We start from the raw sequence: 19,391 nt of genomic DNA, 5'->3' as shown, positions 1-19,391 counted from the left end.
TTATTTTTATATTTTCAAATATTAATTTATATTTTTATTTTGTACAACGCAACTCATTTTACTTTACACTATTAAATTGTATTTTATGCAAAGCTAAGCAATAAAAAAAAGCCTGAAATTTAATGCCACACCTTCAGAAACCAAGTCCCACCTAATGACTGCTTAAGTTATTTATATTTCTATATTTATTTTTTATTTTATGCATTGCAATGCATTTTATTTTATGCAATGGAAAATTTGCCTACATTTGAATGCCACACCCTCAGAAACTGAGATATATTTATTTATATTTTGAATTTTATGCAGCGCAACATATTTAATTTTATTCAAAGATAAGCAATGCAAATGGAGTGTAAATTTGAATACCACACCATCAGAAACCAAGGCCCAATTAAATTAAATTATTTATTTGTTATTTTCTGTATGTATTTTTTTATCTTATGCAATGCATTTTGTTTTATATAATTTATTTTCTATATATTTTTTTTTGTTTTATTTTGAGCAATGCAATGCATTTTGTTTTATAATTTATTTTCTATATATATTTTTTTTAATTTGATTTTGTGCAATGCATAGTAACGTCTGTGTATTTTCTCAGTGATTTCTCCTCAATTATTTTGACTTTTGTTGAATGCCACTCGCATCCACTCTCATTATGTATTTAGACATGGTTCTCCCACACTCACACGTGGCCGGCGTGGGACAGGCCTCGCAGGGTCTGTTCCAGGCTTTGCCCACGTTATAGGAGCAGCAGCACATCTTCTTGGTCATGTTGAAGGAGAGCTCGTTCTCGCAGGTGTCGTTGAAGTTGCGGTAGCACACACTCTTTCTCATATCTGTGAAACAGAAAGACGCGGATGAGCTCCAGAAGCTGTGATTCAGTCCTAATCACTCAGCGAGCGGCTCTTACCCATGCAGTTGTTTCCTCCGTTCACCTGCATATACTCGGGCGGACAGACGCAGGTGTAGTTTCCCAGTGTGTTGTAGCAGGTTCCCGGACCACAGATGCCGATGTGTGCCGTACATTCGTCGATATCTGAGAGAATACATCAGAAAATATATCAGCATTCAAACACTCGATCGACTCCAACTCTTTGCTCGTTGCTCCTTTTATAGATGTTTTTATTACAATTATAAAACTTAAATAACTTATATATAGTGTAATAATAGTTATATAGTGTTAATAATTTCATTAAAAGTAAATTACACAAATTCATAAAAATACATTCATGAACATTCAAATAAAGTTAAATAAAAGTAATGCATTTAAATAATACATTCAAATAAGTTACTGAACGTTAAAATGATTAATTATTAAATAATTAAAAATATATAAAAATACTAAAAAATATTAAATCATATAAATTTAATATAAAACTACTTTAATAAAAGAATACTTAAAATAAAATTTGTAAATTAAATATAATTATTATTCACTTAAAAGTAAATTCCACTTTAAAGTATTCAAATATGAATCTACACTGAAATTAAAATACTCATAAATTTATTAAATTAAGTTATTTAATTAAAATAATTCATAAAATAAATTTACATTTAAATTAGTAGAATATTGACATAAACTTTGTATACATTTTAATTTAATTAAAAGTAAAATGTAATTTAATTAAAAGTGAATTATTTCATTTAAATTACAGAAATAAAATATTTAATTGAAAATACATTCCTAAAAATTCAATAAGTAAATTTGATTAAATATTTATTAATTTATTGAAATGTATTATACGTTTAATATAAATATTAAATTGTTTAATTAAATGTTAATTATTGTTATATTAATATTTCAGTGTTATATTTAATTAAAAGTAAAGTAATGCATAAACAACAATTAATCATAATTTGCAAATTGCATTAAATTACTAAATTTAAATTTAAATTGCTGAATAAAATTTACTAAAAACTAAAAACTCTGTCGACCGGACCTTCACAGATGCGCGTCTCCTCGTTGAGGTAGTATCCGGCTGGACACTCGCACTGGAAGCTGCCGAAGGTGTTGACGCAGTTTCCCCCCTGACACAGACCGGGCAGCTCCTGGCACTCGTCGATGTCTGTGAGTGGGACAGAGAGACAGAGAGATTATTAATGTAGGCGTCGTTAGACTCACAGACCACAGGCGTTGCGCTGTTGATCCACTCTTACCCTCCAGGATGACGGTGATGGGATTGGGCCTGAAACCCTCTCCTCCAGGACACAGTGTTTTGTACTCAGCTGTGAGGAGACACACATTTCATCATGAATACAATCAGTCTGTGCTCGTGGCAGAATCAGTTTTTAATTGGCTGATAATTGTACCGATATTTAGGAAGCAGAGTGAGCGACAGCTGTTATAATGATGATATATATATATGTACAAATTACTTTTAAATGACAGTGAATGAGACAAAAATTGTCTCCGGGAATTCAAGTTTTAGGTGGTTTTACTACAGCACAGGTATCGGCTGATGGGAAAATAGATAAATATTTATAATATACCTGTGCTACTCATGACTACTTTTGTGATCCAGGGTCACATTTAACAACATTTTAGCATGTTCTTTATATACGCTATGTATATATCTCTATATAATCGTTATGTTAGCTATTTGCCACCCTGCTTTCCAGATTCATTCCTGGCCACTGAGAACAGTGATATGGTTGGACTGCTAGAGGTCAGTGTTGAGGTAGTGTTGTTCGTACTGGAGTTGATGGGCGGGCAGAGTTCGCAGGGGTTTCCCCAGGCTCCGCCCAGCGAGCAGCAGCAGGAGGCGCGGGTCACGCCCACCCCGATCTCAGCGCTGCAGGAGATGCCTCCGTCGCCGCGGTCCAGCGTGTCCAGGAAGCAGTTCCCCACCCGCGTGTCTGACAGAGAACGAGACAAGCCGTGTTATGTTTACAGTGATGGCGATGAATGTGACAGACTGAAGCGGGACGGCTCCATACCCACGCAGCCCACGCCCGACGGGTTGAGCTCGAAGTCCGGCGGACAGTTACACAGGTAGCTGCCGGGCAGATTCATGCACACGCCATTGATGCAGTTCACAGGGTCGAAACACTCGTTAATGTCTGCAAAAGAGAAACGGATGAGAGACGAAAGTGAGAAACAACACACGGTGCTGATGAGATTAATACAGCTGCATGTCTTCATTAAAATGATTCAAAATTAAATACTGTAAAATTTCTTTAAATGAAGGTTAAATACTTCATTCGGATTGGTAATTTATTAAAAGTAAATTACGCAACTAAATTAATAAAATAAATAAAAAAACGATAAAATGAGTAAGTTGCTAAACATTCCAAAAATGTGCAATTATTCAATTAAATTATTCAATTAAAAATAATTTTACAGTATTATTATAAATTAAAATATAAATTAAAATACTGACATAAATGCAATAGAAAATTATTTCATTTAAATTACTTAGTGCCTCTTTTGTCGACATTTGCTGAAATGAACACAGTCTTAAGATCTCCATGATGCCGTGATTCAGGGGTGTGTGTGTGTGTGTGTGTGTCTCACCTGTGCAGTTTCCTCCGCTGCGGTCCAGCTCGTAGCCGTAGTCGCAGATGCAGCGAAACATTCCCGGCAAGTTCTGACACGATCCGAACACGCAGATGTTCTGGAAGTTACACTCGTCGATGTCTGACGGAGGACACACACACAGCGGATCGAGTGAGTGTGTGTTACTGTAAGAGAGTGTGTGTGTGTCACTGTGTGTGTGTGTGTGTGTTTACCCTGGCAGGCCTTGCTGTCTTCAGTCGGCGTGAAGCCCATCTCACACTCGCAGCGATATCCTCCCGGCGCGTTCAGACACTGACCGTTCTCACACAGATTCACGTTATCAGCACACTCATCCATGTCTGCAGAGAAATACACAAACCACCAACAATCATGCCATTTATGTCGAGTTTTATAGCAGAAAAGAAGCTGGACAAACAAACTTAAGACCAGAGATATATATATAAATATATATGTATATGTGTGTGACATTACAATATCATTACTCATTATTAAACACATAAAATAAAAATATACAAAGAAAATATGGAAAATTAATAAAATAAAAATAGAAACTTATTATTAACATTAATTTAACAATAATCAAAAGTAAATTATTATTTTTAGAATTAAATTAATTTGTTTGTCATTTCCCTTTAATTCATTACGTTATAATTTTATGTTACTAAACATAAAAGTATGTATTATGTATATATTCTGTATGAAATTGTAAATTATAAACAAATTAATAATTTATAAATAAATGGAAAAATAACTGCATCAATTAACTAAACTAAAATTAAGTAAAATTACATTAAAATTTAGCATTTTAATATTTAGTAAATATTACATAATTATTTATTACACAAGCAAACAGAAGAAATCATAAAATCAAAGTACAAAACTGATATATGTAAATATAAAATTAAAGTGAAGTAAAATTACATAAATGTTTATTATAAATGTTAGTATTTTAATATTTTGTAAATATTACATAATCATTTAATTATTACACAAGCAAACAGAAGAAATCATAAAAACAAATGGAGAACGGATGAATGTTAATATTATTAAAATGAAAAAGTATATTAAAATATATTTATATAATTTATTATAATATATTTGTTTATTAAATATTAACAAATGAACAAATAACTGGATTTATTAATTACAATTGAGTAAAGTGACAAATGTTTATTATAAATATATTAATTTGTTGTAAATATATTCATGTAATGTCATTCAAAGACTTCAAAGTATATTAGAAAAAAATTTAAGCTTACTAAACATTTCAATGATATAATATAAAATTATTTAATCAAATGGAAATTATTTTATTTTATTTAAAGTAAATTACACAAACACAAATAAGATCAAATAAATAAAGATTTCAGAACAATAAAATGAATATAAAACGACTTAATTAAAATAAAAATTACTTCTAGGTAAAGATTACTTTATAAGATTACTTTTTAAGTAAAGATTATTTTTATTTAAAGTAAAGTTAAAAATACATTACACAAACACAAATAATAAGATAAAATAAATTAAGATTTTAAGAAATTAATGTAAAATTTCTTAAAAGTAAAAATTATAGTTATAATTTTATAACTATATAAACTTAACTATATATAAACTATATAACATAGTTAATGATTACTTTATAAGATTATGTTCAGATTACTTTATAAATAAAGATTATTTGTATTATTTAATTAAAAGTTCAAATTAAAAGTGAATTATACAAACAAACATATACAATAACTTCATTAAACAAAGTCTACTAAACATGAAATGAAAAGAGTGTGTTGTGTGATACCGGAGCAGGTGAATCCATCGCCGTTGAATCCCTCCTTACAGGCGCAGCGGTACGATCCCGGCGTGTTCATGCACTCGGCATTCGGGTTACAGTTGTGTTCTTCCGTCACGCACTCGTCCACATCTGCAGCGATGCAGAAACAGCCTCAAACCACATTCAGGACTTGTAACGTTAACCTGACGGTCGTCCGCAATCGTCACTCACCGATGCACTTGATCCCGTCACCCTCCCAGCCGTCGCGGCAGCGGCACTTGAAGCTCCCTGGGACGTTGACGCAGGAGGCGTGCATGTCGCAGTTATGAGCGCCGATCTCACACTCGTCGATATCTGACGCAAAACAAACACTTTAGAGCAGCTGGTCTTTTTGTTTGAGGTTGGACTCGATTCTTGAGGAATCCGGGTTACCTGTGCATCCGGTGGAGCCCTTCTTGACGAAGTATCCCAGCTGACAGTGGCAGATAAAGGAGCCTTTCGTGTTTTCACAGTCGCCGTGCAGACAGATGTTGGGATTCAAATCGCATTCGTTGACATCTGGACGAATACAAGACGAGACAGATCAAATTAGGACATAATACAAGCATATAAATGCATAAAAGAGGCATTACACTATCACGACTAAACATCAGGATAAAATATACAAAGAAAAAAAATTGGAAGTAAACAAATAAATGCAATAAAATAATTTGTATGAAAATTCAATAAAATAAAAATAAAACTTACTTTGATTAAAATTTAATTTGTATAATTTATTTAAAATTAAACAAGTAAAATAATTCATAAAATAAATCAAGGTTACTACATATATTATAATTAAATAATGGCAAATGATTAAGTTAAAAGTAAATTATTACTTCATAAATTACAAGAAAGTTAAAGGAAGTAGCAAACACACAAATAAAAAATAAAATGTCAAAAATGTGAATCATTCTTAAAATATTATACAATGAATCAAGGTAACTAAACGTTCAAATTGAATTAAAAGTAAATATTTTTTTAATTTAAAAGTGAATTTTTTTAAATGAAATTAATAAAATAAATCAAGGTTACTACACATTCAAATTAAATAATGTCAAATTATTAACTTAAAAGTAAATTCTCAGTTAAATTACAATAAAGATAAAAAGGAAAGGATACAAGCATACAAATAAAAAATAAAACGGCAAAAAATTGAATAATTCATTAAAAAATAAATTATAAAATATATCGAGGTAACTAAACATTCAATTATTTAATTGAATAAAATATTATTTTATTTTTTAAAGGTTAAACAAACAAACAAAAATAAATAATAATTCATAAAAATAATTCACAAAGTAAATCAAGTATACAATTTTTTATTATTTCAAAGTAAAGCATTTCTTTTTTTGTTATTTAATTAAAAGTAAACGAAAAGTAAATTTTAAAAATCATTTAAATAAATCAAGGTTACTAAGCAATAAAATTAAATAATATAAATTCCTTTTGGTACTTTCAAGCCTTTTTATTACTTGAATATAAATACAACATACAAGCAAACAAATTCGAATAATTTATAAAAAGGAAATCATAACGAATCAATCAATCAAACATAAAATAATAATAAAAAAAATAAAAATAATAAATCAAGGTTACTAAGAACGAATATATCAAATTAATTTACTACTTATTTTTATTATTTAAATTACACAAATAATTCTTACAAATAAATTCATTAAATAAATCAAGGATACTGTAAAATTATTTAAATAAAAGTAAATTATTCGAAGATGTTTATTAAGAGTAATATACACACAAATGCATATGAGTTGAGTTTCTTATCCTCTCTCACACACACACACACACACACACACACACACACACACGCGCGCGTCTGAACTCAGGTTAGTCTCACCGATGCAGGTGCGCATGTCCATGGAGGCCATGAAGCCGTCGTAGCAGAGGCAGCGATATTCTCCAGGGATGTTCGTACACTGGCCTCCGTCGCAGATATCCGGCGTGTCTTCGCACTCGTCGATGTCTAGAGGAGAGATGAGGCTCAGTCTGAGAGGAACTGTGTGTGTGTGTGTGTGTGTGTGTGTGTGTTAGAGCTGCACAATTCTCCCATGATTCTGAACTTAACAAAATAATGTGTGGCAAAATATTAATTGCTGCAGTCTATTTAAACGCGTTTAATTAATTTGAATGAATTAGTAAACATTTTAATATATATTTAAAATATAATATTTAATACACCAATTTTTAGTATTAAAATCATGAAAAAGTGGTGTTAAAGAATGATTCAGTGACTCACTCATAAATACTTAACTTGTTTTGTTACCGGGTGAATCAGTGTTTTTGAACGAATCTCTTGAATGAATGACTCAATGACAAATTCATTTTTTAACAATCACTTATCGCCACTTGGTGACGAAACGATCAACACAAACGTTATTCGACGCGCCAGTTACTTTCAAAAGATGATTTGCTCTATTTTGATCGCTACCATAGACATCGATGTTTATATATAACAATAACAGGGGTTAAAGCAAAAAAAAACACTTGGCTCACTAGAACGAGACAATATTTTAATACTATTTTTAATAAATTTTCAATGACAAAATATTTGTCTTTTAATTATAAAAAGTAAAACAATGCAGTTGTATTTAGAAATATTTTAACTAATCTAGGGCTTTAACTAATGATTATTTTGGTAATCAAGTAATGTACTGATTATTTTGACGATTGAGTAATGATATTTTTATTAACACAAACAGACCCAAGTGAAAACCAGGCTTTAGTACGACTATTTATATACAAACTAACGATGAGGCAATAATAATTGGCTCAAATAAAATATCAAAACCAAGTAATTACATGGTTTTATTGAACAACACAGTTAAAATACATAATGTAATATGCCTATACATGTGAACGTAACCAACTTAAGTAAATTATGTATTATAACAAATACCTGCAGAGGGCGCCACCGGCCTGGTGACGTTTCGCTTTACAGCGTGATTAAACGATGTTTAAATTCATTAAATTTTTATAATTGGCCACATGCAGAAACTTTTATTTTGAAATCGCGATGGACATCTTTGACCATTTGCGCCTCGCAGGATTTTTTTTTTTTGCAGCCAAATGCTGCACGCCGGAGATCCGGCGCGGTGCCGGAGAACTTTAAGCCCTGCATTAAACTTTCATCCCAGTATTTCTGAGATAATATGAATGACTGTAGGACAAATAATACTGTGTGGTATTATTTTAATTGTTATTAGTATTATTAATAGACACGGGGGCGAATCGCTGTCATTTAGAAATGAGGTCGCGTGGGTGTTTGAATCGAGATTGCAATCTTTTAACGATTAATTGTGCAGCTCTAGAGTGTGTGTGTGTGTGTGTGTGTGTGTGTTACCGGCGCAGGTCCTGAGGTCAGGCATGAGTGCATAACCTTCGCTGCAGCTGCATTCGTAACTTCCCTCAGAGTTCGTACAGTGAGTATCGCAGCCGCCGTTCATGATGGTGCACTCGTCGATGTCTGTGGAAATGAGAAGATGCACGTTTATAGTTGATGAACTGATCTGGATTGTGAGTTTGATGCGTGTGGATGTCGGTGGAGGTTTCTCACCCACGCAGCCCTGTCTGTCGGGCGTCACCTGGTATCCCGTGTCGCAGGAGCACTGATAGGTGCCCACCATATTCACACACTGACCGTTCCTGCACAGGTTATCACTCAGCTGACACTCGTTCACATCTGAGGGGGAAAAAAACTGACGTGTGAGATAAAGGTTTGGCTTTAAATCGCTCCAAAGATTATCGGGACACATTTGAATACGATCACATTTAATTTCAAATGCATTGTACAACAGTATTTTTGACCAGCTTCTCAAATTAAATTAAATAAAATTTTAAAATGGCTATAATACAGTCACTTCTGTTATATTTCAATCATCGTCATATCAACAATAATAATAATAATATATTTAATTATTATTTTTAATACTATTAATACATATATGTATTTTTAAATACTGTTTCTGTAATAATAAAATTATGAATTAAATAACATTAATAAATACAGTTATTTTAATTAAATATTAACGAGTGATAAAAATAATAAAAATGTTGATAATCAATTAGTTCAATTAAAATGAAGTAAAATGTCCTATGTCATGTCATAGAATAAATTCTACTATACTCCAATTTTAATATACAATTATATTTCCATTGTATTTAAGTGGTGGTAATAATAATAATAATAATAATAATTATTATTATTTATTTACTTCTGTAATACTTATATAAAGTATTATATAAGTACACTAATGTTATAAAGTATTTTTTATATATAAATTAATAAATAGAATTATCACATATGAATAAATGGGTAAAAATATTAAATTAATTAATGGATAAAACATTAACTGGATTAGTTATTAAATTAAAATTAATTACAATTATATAAATAAGTTCTGTATTTCATGCATATATGTTCTATAATATACACATTTTACATATGTATGTATGTGTATGTGTATATGTATATATATATATATATATATATATATATATATATATATATATATATATGTATATGTATAGACAGACACACACGTTGGCGTAATGGTTTTATACTGTACAAACTGTATGTGCTATTGCCCCACACCTAAACCTACCCCTTACAGGAAACTGTCTGCATTTTTAGATAAAAAAAAAAACACCATTTAGTATGTTTTTTTTAAGCCTTTTGATTTACGGGGACATAGGCAGTGTCCTCATGAACCACCTTCAAATTGTAATACCTCTGTCATTATACAAATTTTGTCCCTGTAAACCACAAAAACCAGTACACATGTACACATTATAATATTAAAAGTTTACTTTGTTTATAACATTTATTATGCATTATATATTTATGTAATAAGTATAAAATTATATTTTTTATAAATTAAATTAATAGTTATTTTAATTATACATCAATAAACTGGTAAAAAAAAATATGATAAAAATATGGATAACTTGATGGATCATTAAATAAATGTAAATGAAGTAAAATTATACAAATGTTTTGTAAATGATAAATAGAATATATACAAATTTGAATGTGAATTATACACAATTACACTCAGATTATTTATTTTATCTAACGTTTTCACCACTAGAGTAAAGTACAGTACCTTCACAGGCCGAGGCCTCTGCGCTCAGCTGGTGACCCGGAGGACAGTCGCACTCATAACTTCCCTCAGTGTTCAGACACGTCCCGCCGCGGCACAGCAGGGGTTCGCGCTCGCACTCGTCGATGTCTGCGGGACAGAGAGAGACGCTGTCACACAGTCTTTCAGAGGCCGAGGAGAACGTCCAGGGTTTGAGTCTCTAAATTCAATTTTAAAATGTCTATAATACAGTTACTTCTATTATATTTCAATCATCATCATAATAATAATAATATATTTAATTATTATTTATTAATACTATTAATACATATGACATGTATTTTTAAATACTATTTCTATAATAAAAATTATGAATTAAATAAAATTAACAAATACAGTTATTTTAAGTAAATATTCATGAATTGATAAAAAATAAGACAAATGTTGATATTTAATTAATTGAATTAAAACGAAGTAAAAATGGCATGTCATAGAATACATTCTACTATACTCCAATTTTAATATACAAATATATTTCCATTGCATTTAAATGGTAATAATAATAATAATAATTTATTTACTTCTGTAATATAAAATATAAAGTATTTTGTAAGTACCATAAATTATAAAGTATTATATATAAATTAATAAATACAATTACTTTACATTACATATTACATATTAATAAATAGGTTAAAATAGAAAATATTAATTAATGGATAAAACTTTAACTGAGTATTTAGAACATTTTTATATAAAACTAGTGCTGCCAAACGATTAATCACATCCAAAATAAGTTTTTGTTTACATAATATATGTATGTGTACTGTGTATATTTATGTATAAATAAATACACACACATACAGGATATATTTTGAAAATATTTACATGTATATACATTTATATTCTTATATTTCATATTATATATAAATATATTTAATATTTAACAACATTTTTCTTAAATATATACATGCATGTGTTTGTGTTTGTATTTATATATACATAATAAATATGCACACACACACACACACACACACACATACATATTATGTAAACAAAAACATTTATTTTAGATGCGATTAATCGTTTGACCACACTATATAAAACATTAACATTTAATGGAGTCTCACCCATGCAGTTCTTCATCATCATGAAGCCGCTCTCGTAGCCGTCGAAGCACTCGCACTCGAAGCTGCCGGGCGTGTTGACGCAGACGCCGTGTCCGCACAGGTCCGGAGAGATGGTGCACTCGTCGATATCTGTGGGAGCGAGGGGAACAGAGTGAGTGGTAGGGCTGGGAAAATAAATCGATGCATCGCGAATTGAGAAATGATTCAGCATCGATTTTACGAATGCATCGTAACTTGATTAAAGCGCCATCTGCTGTTAAAATCTAAGCACAGAATAGATTCCAGAAAGAATCGCAATGCATTCGGAAGATCTCAGAATCCATCCACAAATCCATTCTGCATCGATTTATCATCGCAGCCCTAGTGAGCAGCGCAGTGAAACAAGTGCTAGGTTTGATTTAGTGTTTGACCTGTGCAGTTCCTCTCCTCCATGGTGAGGGCAAAGCCACTTTCGCAGCGACATTTGAAGCTCCCGATAGTGTTTCGGCACGTCCCATGAGTGCACAGGCCTTTGAAGACCTTACATTCGTTCACATCTGCAGAGAAACACAGTCTCATAACCTCATTATTCAACACAGAGGAAAAACCCTAAAGAAAATACCACAAATCTGACTTTCTGTGTCTGTAAGTGTTTTTGTAACCTAGTAATACTTTGGGAACAATATTGCAGAAGAATGCACAGAAAACCAAAAATTGGAAAATAAATAAAATGTTGTTGTTGTTGTTATTATTTTTATTATTATTATTATAAAGTACCAAAAATATATTTATTTATTAGAATTGTATTTATATTTAAATAATAATTATAATTAAAAAAATTATAAAAAATATATTTGTCAATTTGTGTATAAATTATATTAAATTCATTTTATTTAATTTCATAAAAGGTTCAATGTAAAAATAATTATGTAATATAATTACATTTATATTTAAATTGTAATTTTTAGTTATTTTATATACATTTTGTCAATTTGTAAATGTGAAAATTTCAGGTAACAAATAATTATATTTATTAAAATTGTTTATATTTAAATAATTATAATTCTTTATATATTTTGTCAATTTGTATATAATTTATTTATTAAATACATTTGTATTCAATTTAGCGAAAGTTTTAGGTAACAAATTTATTTTTATTATTTTATAAATAATTCAAATTTTTGTTATGCCTTATATATTGTCAATTTGTATTGTAATTTTATTTAATAAAAAAGGATAATGTGAATGTTTTAGGTAACAATTAAATTTATTTATTATAATTGTATTTATATTTAAATATATTATCACATTTTGTATATTTTTTAATTATATTTTTATTATTTTTAGGGATAATTTGGCTTAGTTTTATAATATATATAATATATAATGATATAAAATATATAAATTTCATAGAATTCTTTAACTTATTTTTATTAATATAATATATGAAACTACTTTCATTAATATATTATTAAATAAAAGTTTTATAATTGTCAGTTTTCAAAATACTGAAATGAACAGATTTATAATGTCAGCCATTATATCTGTCTCAGATAATAGATTATCGGTATTGGTCAGATTTAGCTGATATTGGAATCCGATCATTTTTTTTCTAACAATGTTTTCAAATGTTGTAAACACTATAATATCGGCCAATATCGTTTATCGGCAAAAAACGACATAATTATCGGTATCATATCGGTCAAAATTCCCATATCCGTTCATCCTTATGAATAAATGACAGACAGCTGTGACGCTGCACCTTTGTAGAAGGGTCGTCCCGTCAGGATGTCTCCTCGATTGGCGATTCCAGGTCCCCGCGGGCAGATGGTTTTGAATTCAGGCGTGTTTGGTTTGGGACAGGCCTCACAGTCCACGCCCCACGCCGCTCCCACCGTACAGCAGCACATATCCACGCGATACCGGCCCGGTAACGGCTCTACGCACTCGTCCTCGTCCCATTTCATATAACATTGCTCACTTCGGATGTCTACAAGACACAGAGACTGCTGTAAATCACCGCTGTTTGGTTCGCACATGTTGTCAGTTACAAAAAAAAAGGGTTTGTTTTGGATCAGTTGTCCCTTCTAAGTCATAAATCAAGTTGACAGTTTCTGTTTTTGGTTTAAAAACATATTCATGTTGATGTATTATGCTGTCTGCAACCAATAAATCAACTAAAGCAATAAATAATTTGAGAAACGAATATGTTTCCATACCAACACATGTTCGTCCGGCTCCGTCCAGCGTAAGTCCCTCCGGACACTCGCATCGGAACGAGCCCTGCGTGTTCACACAGCGTCCGTTTGTGCACACGCCGGGAAACACCTCACACTCGTTAATATCTAAAGACAGAGCAGAAATGGGATGTGTCGTCATGCAAAACTCTAGATAGATAATATGGTTAATGCACCAAAGGATTTTGGGTAACGCGTACCTTCACACACAAGTCCCTTCATGCGACCGAAACCTTTCGAACAGGCAGGATCTGTAGAAAATACATGTCAAAAACTTTATTTTGTGTGTTAAAGATAGCGTCTTTAAAGCAAACATTGGTTCATGTAGCTATTCATTAATACATTACATTTTAGCTTGTTTTCAAACATTAAAACTTTCACATTACTCTTTTTAATAAATATTAATTTAATTTAATTAATATAAATAAATACAAATTAGCAATTATTTAAAAAATAATAATTATTTAAATATAAATCAAATAATAATAAATATTATTTTAAATATTTTAAATATATTATTTAAACAAAGTTTCGCAATCTTTTATTAAATGTAATAAAAGATTCTATAATTCTATTAATATAAATTGTAAACAAATTGGCGAAACTTATATAAAATACACACAAAATATAATTATTATTTAACGTAAATACAATTACAATAAATAAATATAATTATTTAAAAGTGTATGTAACCTATGTAACCAAATCTATGTAACCAAACGAGCATTTTTTATTTTTTGCATTTTTAGCATATTGCTTTTTGCATATGAACTAACCAATTTCGCAGCGTTCACATGGGCTTCCCCAGGCCGCCCCCAGTGTAGAGCAGCACTCGGACTTCAGCGTGGCCCCGTTTATATTCACCTCACACCGGCCGTCCTGGATGTTTAGCCAGCAGGTTCCTTTCATGCTGTCTGCACGGAGCAAATACATGAAAGAGAACCAAAAAAGCGTGACAATGACAAATGGACATTCTGACATTTGGAGCGGCTCCCCTGAGGAGAGTCATTGCATTTCTGCAGATATATAAAAACAACTCTGATATCTAGCGGGATGGGATCGCAGTGGGCATTCATCCTGAAAGCACAACGTGCGACCTATTGCCTTCATACTCCATTAATTTCAATCAAACGATGTTCGGTTTCAGACAAAGAATGAAAACCGCCTGGCTAGAAATTAATAGCCTAAACGTCACAGAATGCTGTTCAGTTACTTCTAAAAACAAAATAAACATTGACTCGCACATCACTGTGCTAATGTTGCGTAATAAACTTAAATGGCATTTGGTTGCGTATTTAGCAGTTGCATTTTAAACGTTTTAAAAAAACACATTTAATAGCCAATAATATATCCATAATAGATCCACTTATCTCACTGTTACCATGGAAACACTTCTGTTAGCCTTTAAAACGACTTTTCGTACTTACCTACGCAGATGGTGTTGGTGGAGTCCAGTTTGCTGCCGTGGGAACATTCACAGTTGAAGGAACCGGCTATGTTGCGGCACACGCCATTGATGCAGGGGTTGGAGTCACATTCGTTGATGTCTGAATAAAAGGTACGAACGAAAGATACAATGTATATAATTTTATGTGAAATTGACCAAAAAAACATAACGAACGAAAAAAATTCATCATAAGCAAACCTTCGCAAGTCTCAGAATCAGCTTTGAAGGAGAATCCTTTGGGGCAAGAGCAAGTGTAACTTCCTGGCGTGTTTCTACACATGCCGTTGTCGCACAACAACCGATTCACCAAACATTCGTTAATGTCTGAAAGATATGCAGTTAACAAAATTGATCAAAAACAACTACTACTCATAGTTTTCAGAGCAAGTGTTGTACAAGACGTCTTTTGAAGCTAAGTTTCGCTACCAACAAAAAAAGTTACATAATAAAAAAAGTTAACACAACATACCCACGCAATTCTTGCCGCTAGCGTCTGACTCGTAGCCGACGTTACAGATGCAACGGTAGCTCCCGCGCAAGTTCTCGCAGATGCCGTTTTGACAAATGTCTGGATCCAAAGCACATTCGTTGATGTCTACGAAGAAACCGAATGCAGTCCGTTAGCATTTAGCATTCATAAACAAATAGCAAATTAGCGAAAACAGACTTACCTCGCCCGTCTGCGGTGATTCCAGGTCCACTGCTGCACACCGCTTGAAACTCGGCTGCGAACAAACAAACAATGTTAGCCACCTGCTAGCACACATGTCAAAGCTAACATATGGTGCATTAATATTAAAGTATCGTTCGCGACTGGAAGGTGTATTGTTGTGGTTTACCAGAGTTGAACGCTGGGCAGGGTTGGCAGGGTTCTCCGAAGCCGTGTTCAGGGTTGGCGCAGCAGCATTCCGACTTCGTCACCGCCCCGGGGAACGGACGCGAACACGTGCCCATCTTTATTGCGCCGTAGCAGGTGGTGCGCATGTGAGTGTCCACACAGACGCGGCCGTCCACGTCTATGGCTAGTCCTGGCGGGCACTCACAGCGGAAAGAGCCCTCGGTGTTCACGCAGCGCCCGTTCATACAGATGCCTGAGGTCTGGCATTCGTCGATGTCTGTCAGAATGAAACAAAGGAGGAAATAGCGCAAGCCGTTAGAGAACAGCATGTCAATAAAGAATAATGACGTCAATGATGGTCACGGAATGCGCCAGTTTATGACATTTGACATCACTGACATGAAAGACTTATGTCAAACGGGATCTACAAATATACGCAAATGCAAATGAGATTTAAAAGTTTCAATGAGGGGGAAAAGTTTTCTGAGAATAACAACTCAAATCTTCATTCACAATAGACATCAGATGTAAGAACCAAAGATGTCTCAAAATGTGTGTCGTCAGATTTGACGTCAAACTTGAAAAAATGCGAAATTGGAAATGTGATTTTGAATGATAGCGTCTGTTTCTCGGACAAAAATTATCATTTGACTTCAGAACGCTTGGAATGTAGCGTCTGGTGTTCCTATATGTCTGTCAGAGATTAACGAATGAGAAAATGGCGTAAACAATTAGAGAACAATACATCAATAACAAATAATGACGCCATTGACAAGGTGCAACATTTGACATCACTGAGATGAAAACCAGGTTTGACATTAATGGTGTCAAATGTCATTGGTTATTGTGTCTTGCGACTATTGGCTATTGACGTCAAATGTGCCAGGGATGTGCAAATATACGCAAATGCAGATGAGACTGAATCGTTTTCAGAGAATAACGACTTAAATTTTGGTCATTAAAGAAATCATTGACAAATGGTCAACCGATGCAAGAACCAATGATTTTTAAGATGTCGCATCAGATTTGACACAAGACTTGCGCAAATGGAAATTAGTTTTTAGTGATTTAGCGCCTGTTTCTTGAAATATAGTGTATAGACTCAAAGTTTCTAAACAATTTTGGGGTTTTTATAATAGTTTTAAGTGAATCCCAACCATGCTCACCAGTGCAGTAGCGTCCATTGGGCGCCAATGCAAATCCAGGTTTGCAAATACACTTGAAGCTTCCATCTTCGTTTATGCACATGCCATTGAGGCACATGTTGGTGGTGGCACATTCATCATGATCTAGAGGACAAGAAAACATTCTCAGTGTTTCTGAAAATACACTATAAAACAAACGTTGGATATTCAATTGTGTTCTTAGACTAATTGTATTCATCAAAATGATTAATTAAAAATGTTTATGTTGACCTTCAAAAGAGATTTATAAAGCATTTAAAACCATTTTAAGCACTTTAATGCAGGATTTAGAGTATATTATTAAATAATCAGCAGTTAAACAGGTGAAGCATCTAATTTTGTGTGAATATTTAAAAATACTGAGTGTAAAAACATGAAAAACATACAGTATATATTAGGTTGTTCAGAGTTTCTTAAAGTTGCAGTTTAAGCGCTTACCGACGCAGTTCTTCCCGTCAGGACTGATTTCAAAGCCAGCATTACAGATGCACTGGAAACTTCCATCAGTGTTCACGCAGCGTCCGTTACGGCACATAACGCCGTTCACAATACACTCGTCAATGTCTGAAGCAACAGGAACAGATTAGTTACAGTTGTCCACACACAGGGCACTGGGCCGTGTGAAGAGAAGTTGTGCTGACTTTCATCATTACATAAAGGGATAATTCACAATAAACTGTCATTTGAGTGCTGTGTGTGCAGGATACAGAGCACAGTGACATTATTTGGTAGATTTATTTCTGGTTAGTGTGTAATGCAAAATAGCTTTTAAAATATTTTTGAAATAAAGCTGAAATAAAATATAAATATTTGATATAATATTTGATAAAATATAAATTGTATATGTGTGTGTGTATATATATATGTATGTGTATATATATATATATATATATATATATATATATATATATATATATATATATATATATATATATATAACAAATTTTAATTGAAGTTAAGGTTGACGTAAGCAAGTTTAAGTTGAAGTATTAAAATGACTAAAAATAAAACTGAAAAAATTAAAACTATATATACATTTTAATGTTATAAAAATACATAAACACATAGACATAAGATATAAATATTTAAAGTTATAAAGATATAAAGAAGATATAAACATATATTTAAAAAAGCACATAAAATTACTACAAACTAAAATGAAAAGTGAAATATACTAATAGTAATAAATAATACTAAAATAAGTTTATAGTAATATTAGCCATCTTGCCTCCATTAAAATTTTAATGGGTCATATAAAATTAACTACTTATCTAAAATTTAAATATTATGCATTCACTGTTTATGTAGCATTTAAGCATTTTTTTGTATTTTAAGCGAAAAATAACAACAAAACATGAAAAACAACAAAATGAACATATTTTACAAGTAATATAAATATGTAATTATAATTATTTTTTTTTGCATTGTAAGAGAGAAACTGTTAAAAAAAAACAAAAAAAAACCTAAATTTATAATCATATAAATTAAATAATAGAGTAGGCATGGAGCACTAGACTAGAAAAGTATATAATATAATCATATTTTCTGCTTTAAAGTTGTTTTTAGCCCTAAAGACTTTTGAATGTAAAAATGTTAGCATTAAACATGTTCTAGCCCTAAATTGAGAAACTGCAGAAATGTTTTTGGCATATAATAGAATTATATCATGCCACAAACCAATGCAGGCCTGTTTGGTGGGAGTTCCCTGGTATCCATCGTGACATTTGCAGTGATACGATCCTTGTGTGTTGACACAGTCTCCATTCACACACGGATTACTGACGCACTCATCCACATCTGAGGGTAGAAAACAGATGTATAAGAGACCATTAAAACTATTAATCAATAATATGTGCTAAAATATTGACAAAATCTGCTGTTTATAACTCTCAGGCCTGTGGAAGTCAAGCAAACCGCCTACAGATGGCAGCAGAGGACATTTCAGATCATGCCAGCATTCAAGACACTGACTTTTCTTGACTGAAAGATGAATGCACAGGTTTACCGATGCACTCCCCGCGCACGTCCTGCCGGTATCCCATGTTGCATTCGCAGCGGTAGCTGGTGGGCGTGGGAATGCAGCGGCCGTTCAGGCACAGGTTGGTGAAATGCTTGCACACGTCGATTGTCGTCTCGTTCAGCTGGCCTGAGCA

General features: G+C 32.2%; 1 protein-coding gene across 3 annotated transcripts in view; it reads right to left on the bottom strand.

Moving 5' to 3' along the window:
- The window catches only part of fbn2b (fibrillin 2b), an 80,635-nt gene that overhangs the window by 25,641 nt on the left and 35,603 nt on the right, over positions 1 to 19,391 (bottom strand). For all 3 annotated transcript variants that reach the window (XM_058760000.1, XM_058760001.1, XM_058760002.1), the window contains 30 exons: positions 19,244 to 19,384; positions 18,916 to 19,035; positions 17,677 to 17,802; positions 17,221 to 17,343; positions 16,056 to 16,331; positions 15,888 to 15,941; positions 15,686 to 15,811; positions 15,415 to 15,540; positions 15,197 to 15,316; positions 14,546 to 14,683; positions 13,970 to 14,020; positions 13,752 to 13,877; positions 13,295 to 13,522; positions 11,964 to 12,089; positions 11,554 to 11,682; positions 10,448 to 10,573; positions 8,899 to 9,024; positions 8,686 to 8,808; positions 7,183 to 7,308; positions 5,718 to 5,843; positions 5,517 to 5,639; positions 5,313 to 5,435; positions 3,730 to 3,855; positions 3,515 to 3,637; positions 2,938 to 3,060; positions 2,695 to 2,856; positions 2,158 to 2,226; positions 1,941 to 2,066; positions 911 to 1,036; positions 687 to 836 (listed from right to left, as the gene is read on the bottom strand). In XM_058760000.1, the coding sequence (XP_058615983.1) occupies positions 687 to 836; positions 911 to 1,036; positions 1,941 to 2,066; positions 2,158 to 2,226; positions 2,695 to 2,856; positions 2,938 to 3,060; positions 3,515 to 3,637; positions 3,730 to 3,855; positions 5,313 to 5,435; positions 5,517 to 5,639; positions 5,718 to 5,843; positions 7,183 to 7,308; positions 8,686 to 8,808; positions 8,899 to 9,024; positions 10,448 to 10,573; positions 11,554 to 11,682; positions 11,964 to 12,089; positions 13,295 to 13,522; positions 13,752 to 13,877; positions 13,970 to 14,020; positions 14,546 to 14,683; positions 15,197 to 15,316; positions 15,415 to 15,540; positions 15,686 to 15,811; positions 15,888 to 15,941; positions 16,056 to 16,331; positions 17,221 to 17,343; positions 17,677 to 17,802; positions 18,916 to 19,035; positions 19,244 to 19,384 (3,888 nt within the window). The remainder of the gene's footprint in view (positions 1 to 686; positions 837 to 910; positions 1,037 to 1,940; positions 2,067 to 2,157; positions 2,227 to 2,694; positions 2,857 to 2,937; positions 3,061 to 3,514; positions 3,638 to 3,729; positions 3,856 to 5,312; positions 5,436 to 5,516; positions 5,640 to 5,717; positions 5,844 to 7,182; positions 7,309 to 8,685; positions 8,809 to 8,898; positions 9,025 to 10,447; positions 10,574 to 11,553; positions 11,683 to 11,963; positions 12,090 to 13,294; positions 13,523 to 13,751; positions 13,878 to 13,969; positions 14,021 to 14,545; positions 14,684 to 15,196; positions 15,317 to 15,414; positions 15,541 to 15,685; positions 15,812 to 15,887; positions 15,942 to 16,055; positions 16,332 to 17,220; positions 17,344 to 17,676; positions 17,803 to 18,915; positions 19,036 to 19,243; positions 19,385 to 19,391) is intronic.

The sequence above is a fragment of the Onychostoma macrolepis genome, chromosome 22 (assembly GCF_012432095.1).
Source record: "Onychostoma macrolepis isolate SWU-2019 chromosome 22, ASM1243209v1, whole genome shotgun sequence".
Taxonomy (NCBI): domain Eukaryota; kingdom Metazoa; phylum Chordata; class Actinopteri; order Cypriniformes; family Cyprinidae; genus Onychostoma; species Onychostoma macrolepis.
The sequence above is the reverse complement of the archived record's forward strand: the minus strand, read 5'-3'. Positions and strand labels throughout refer to the sequence as shown.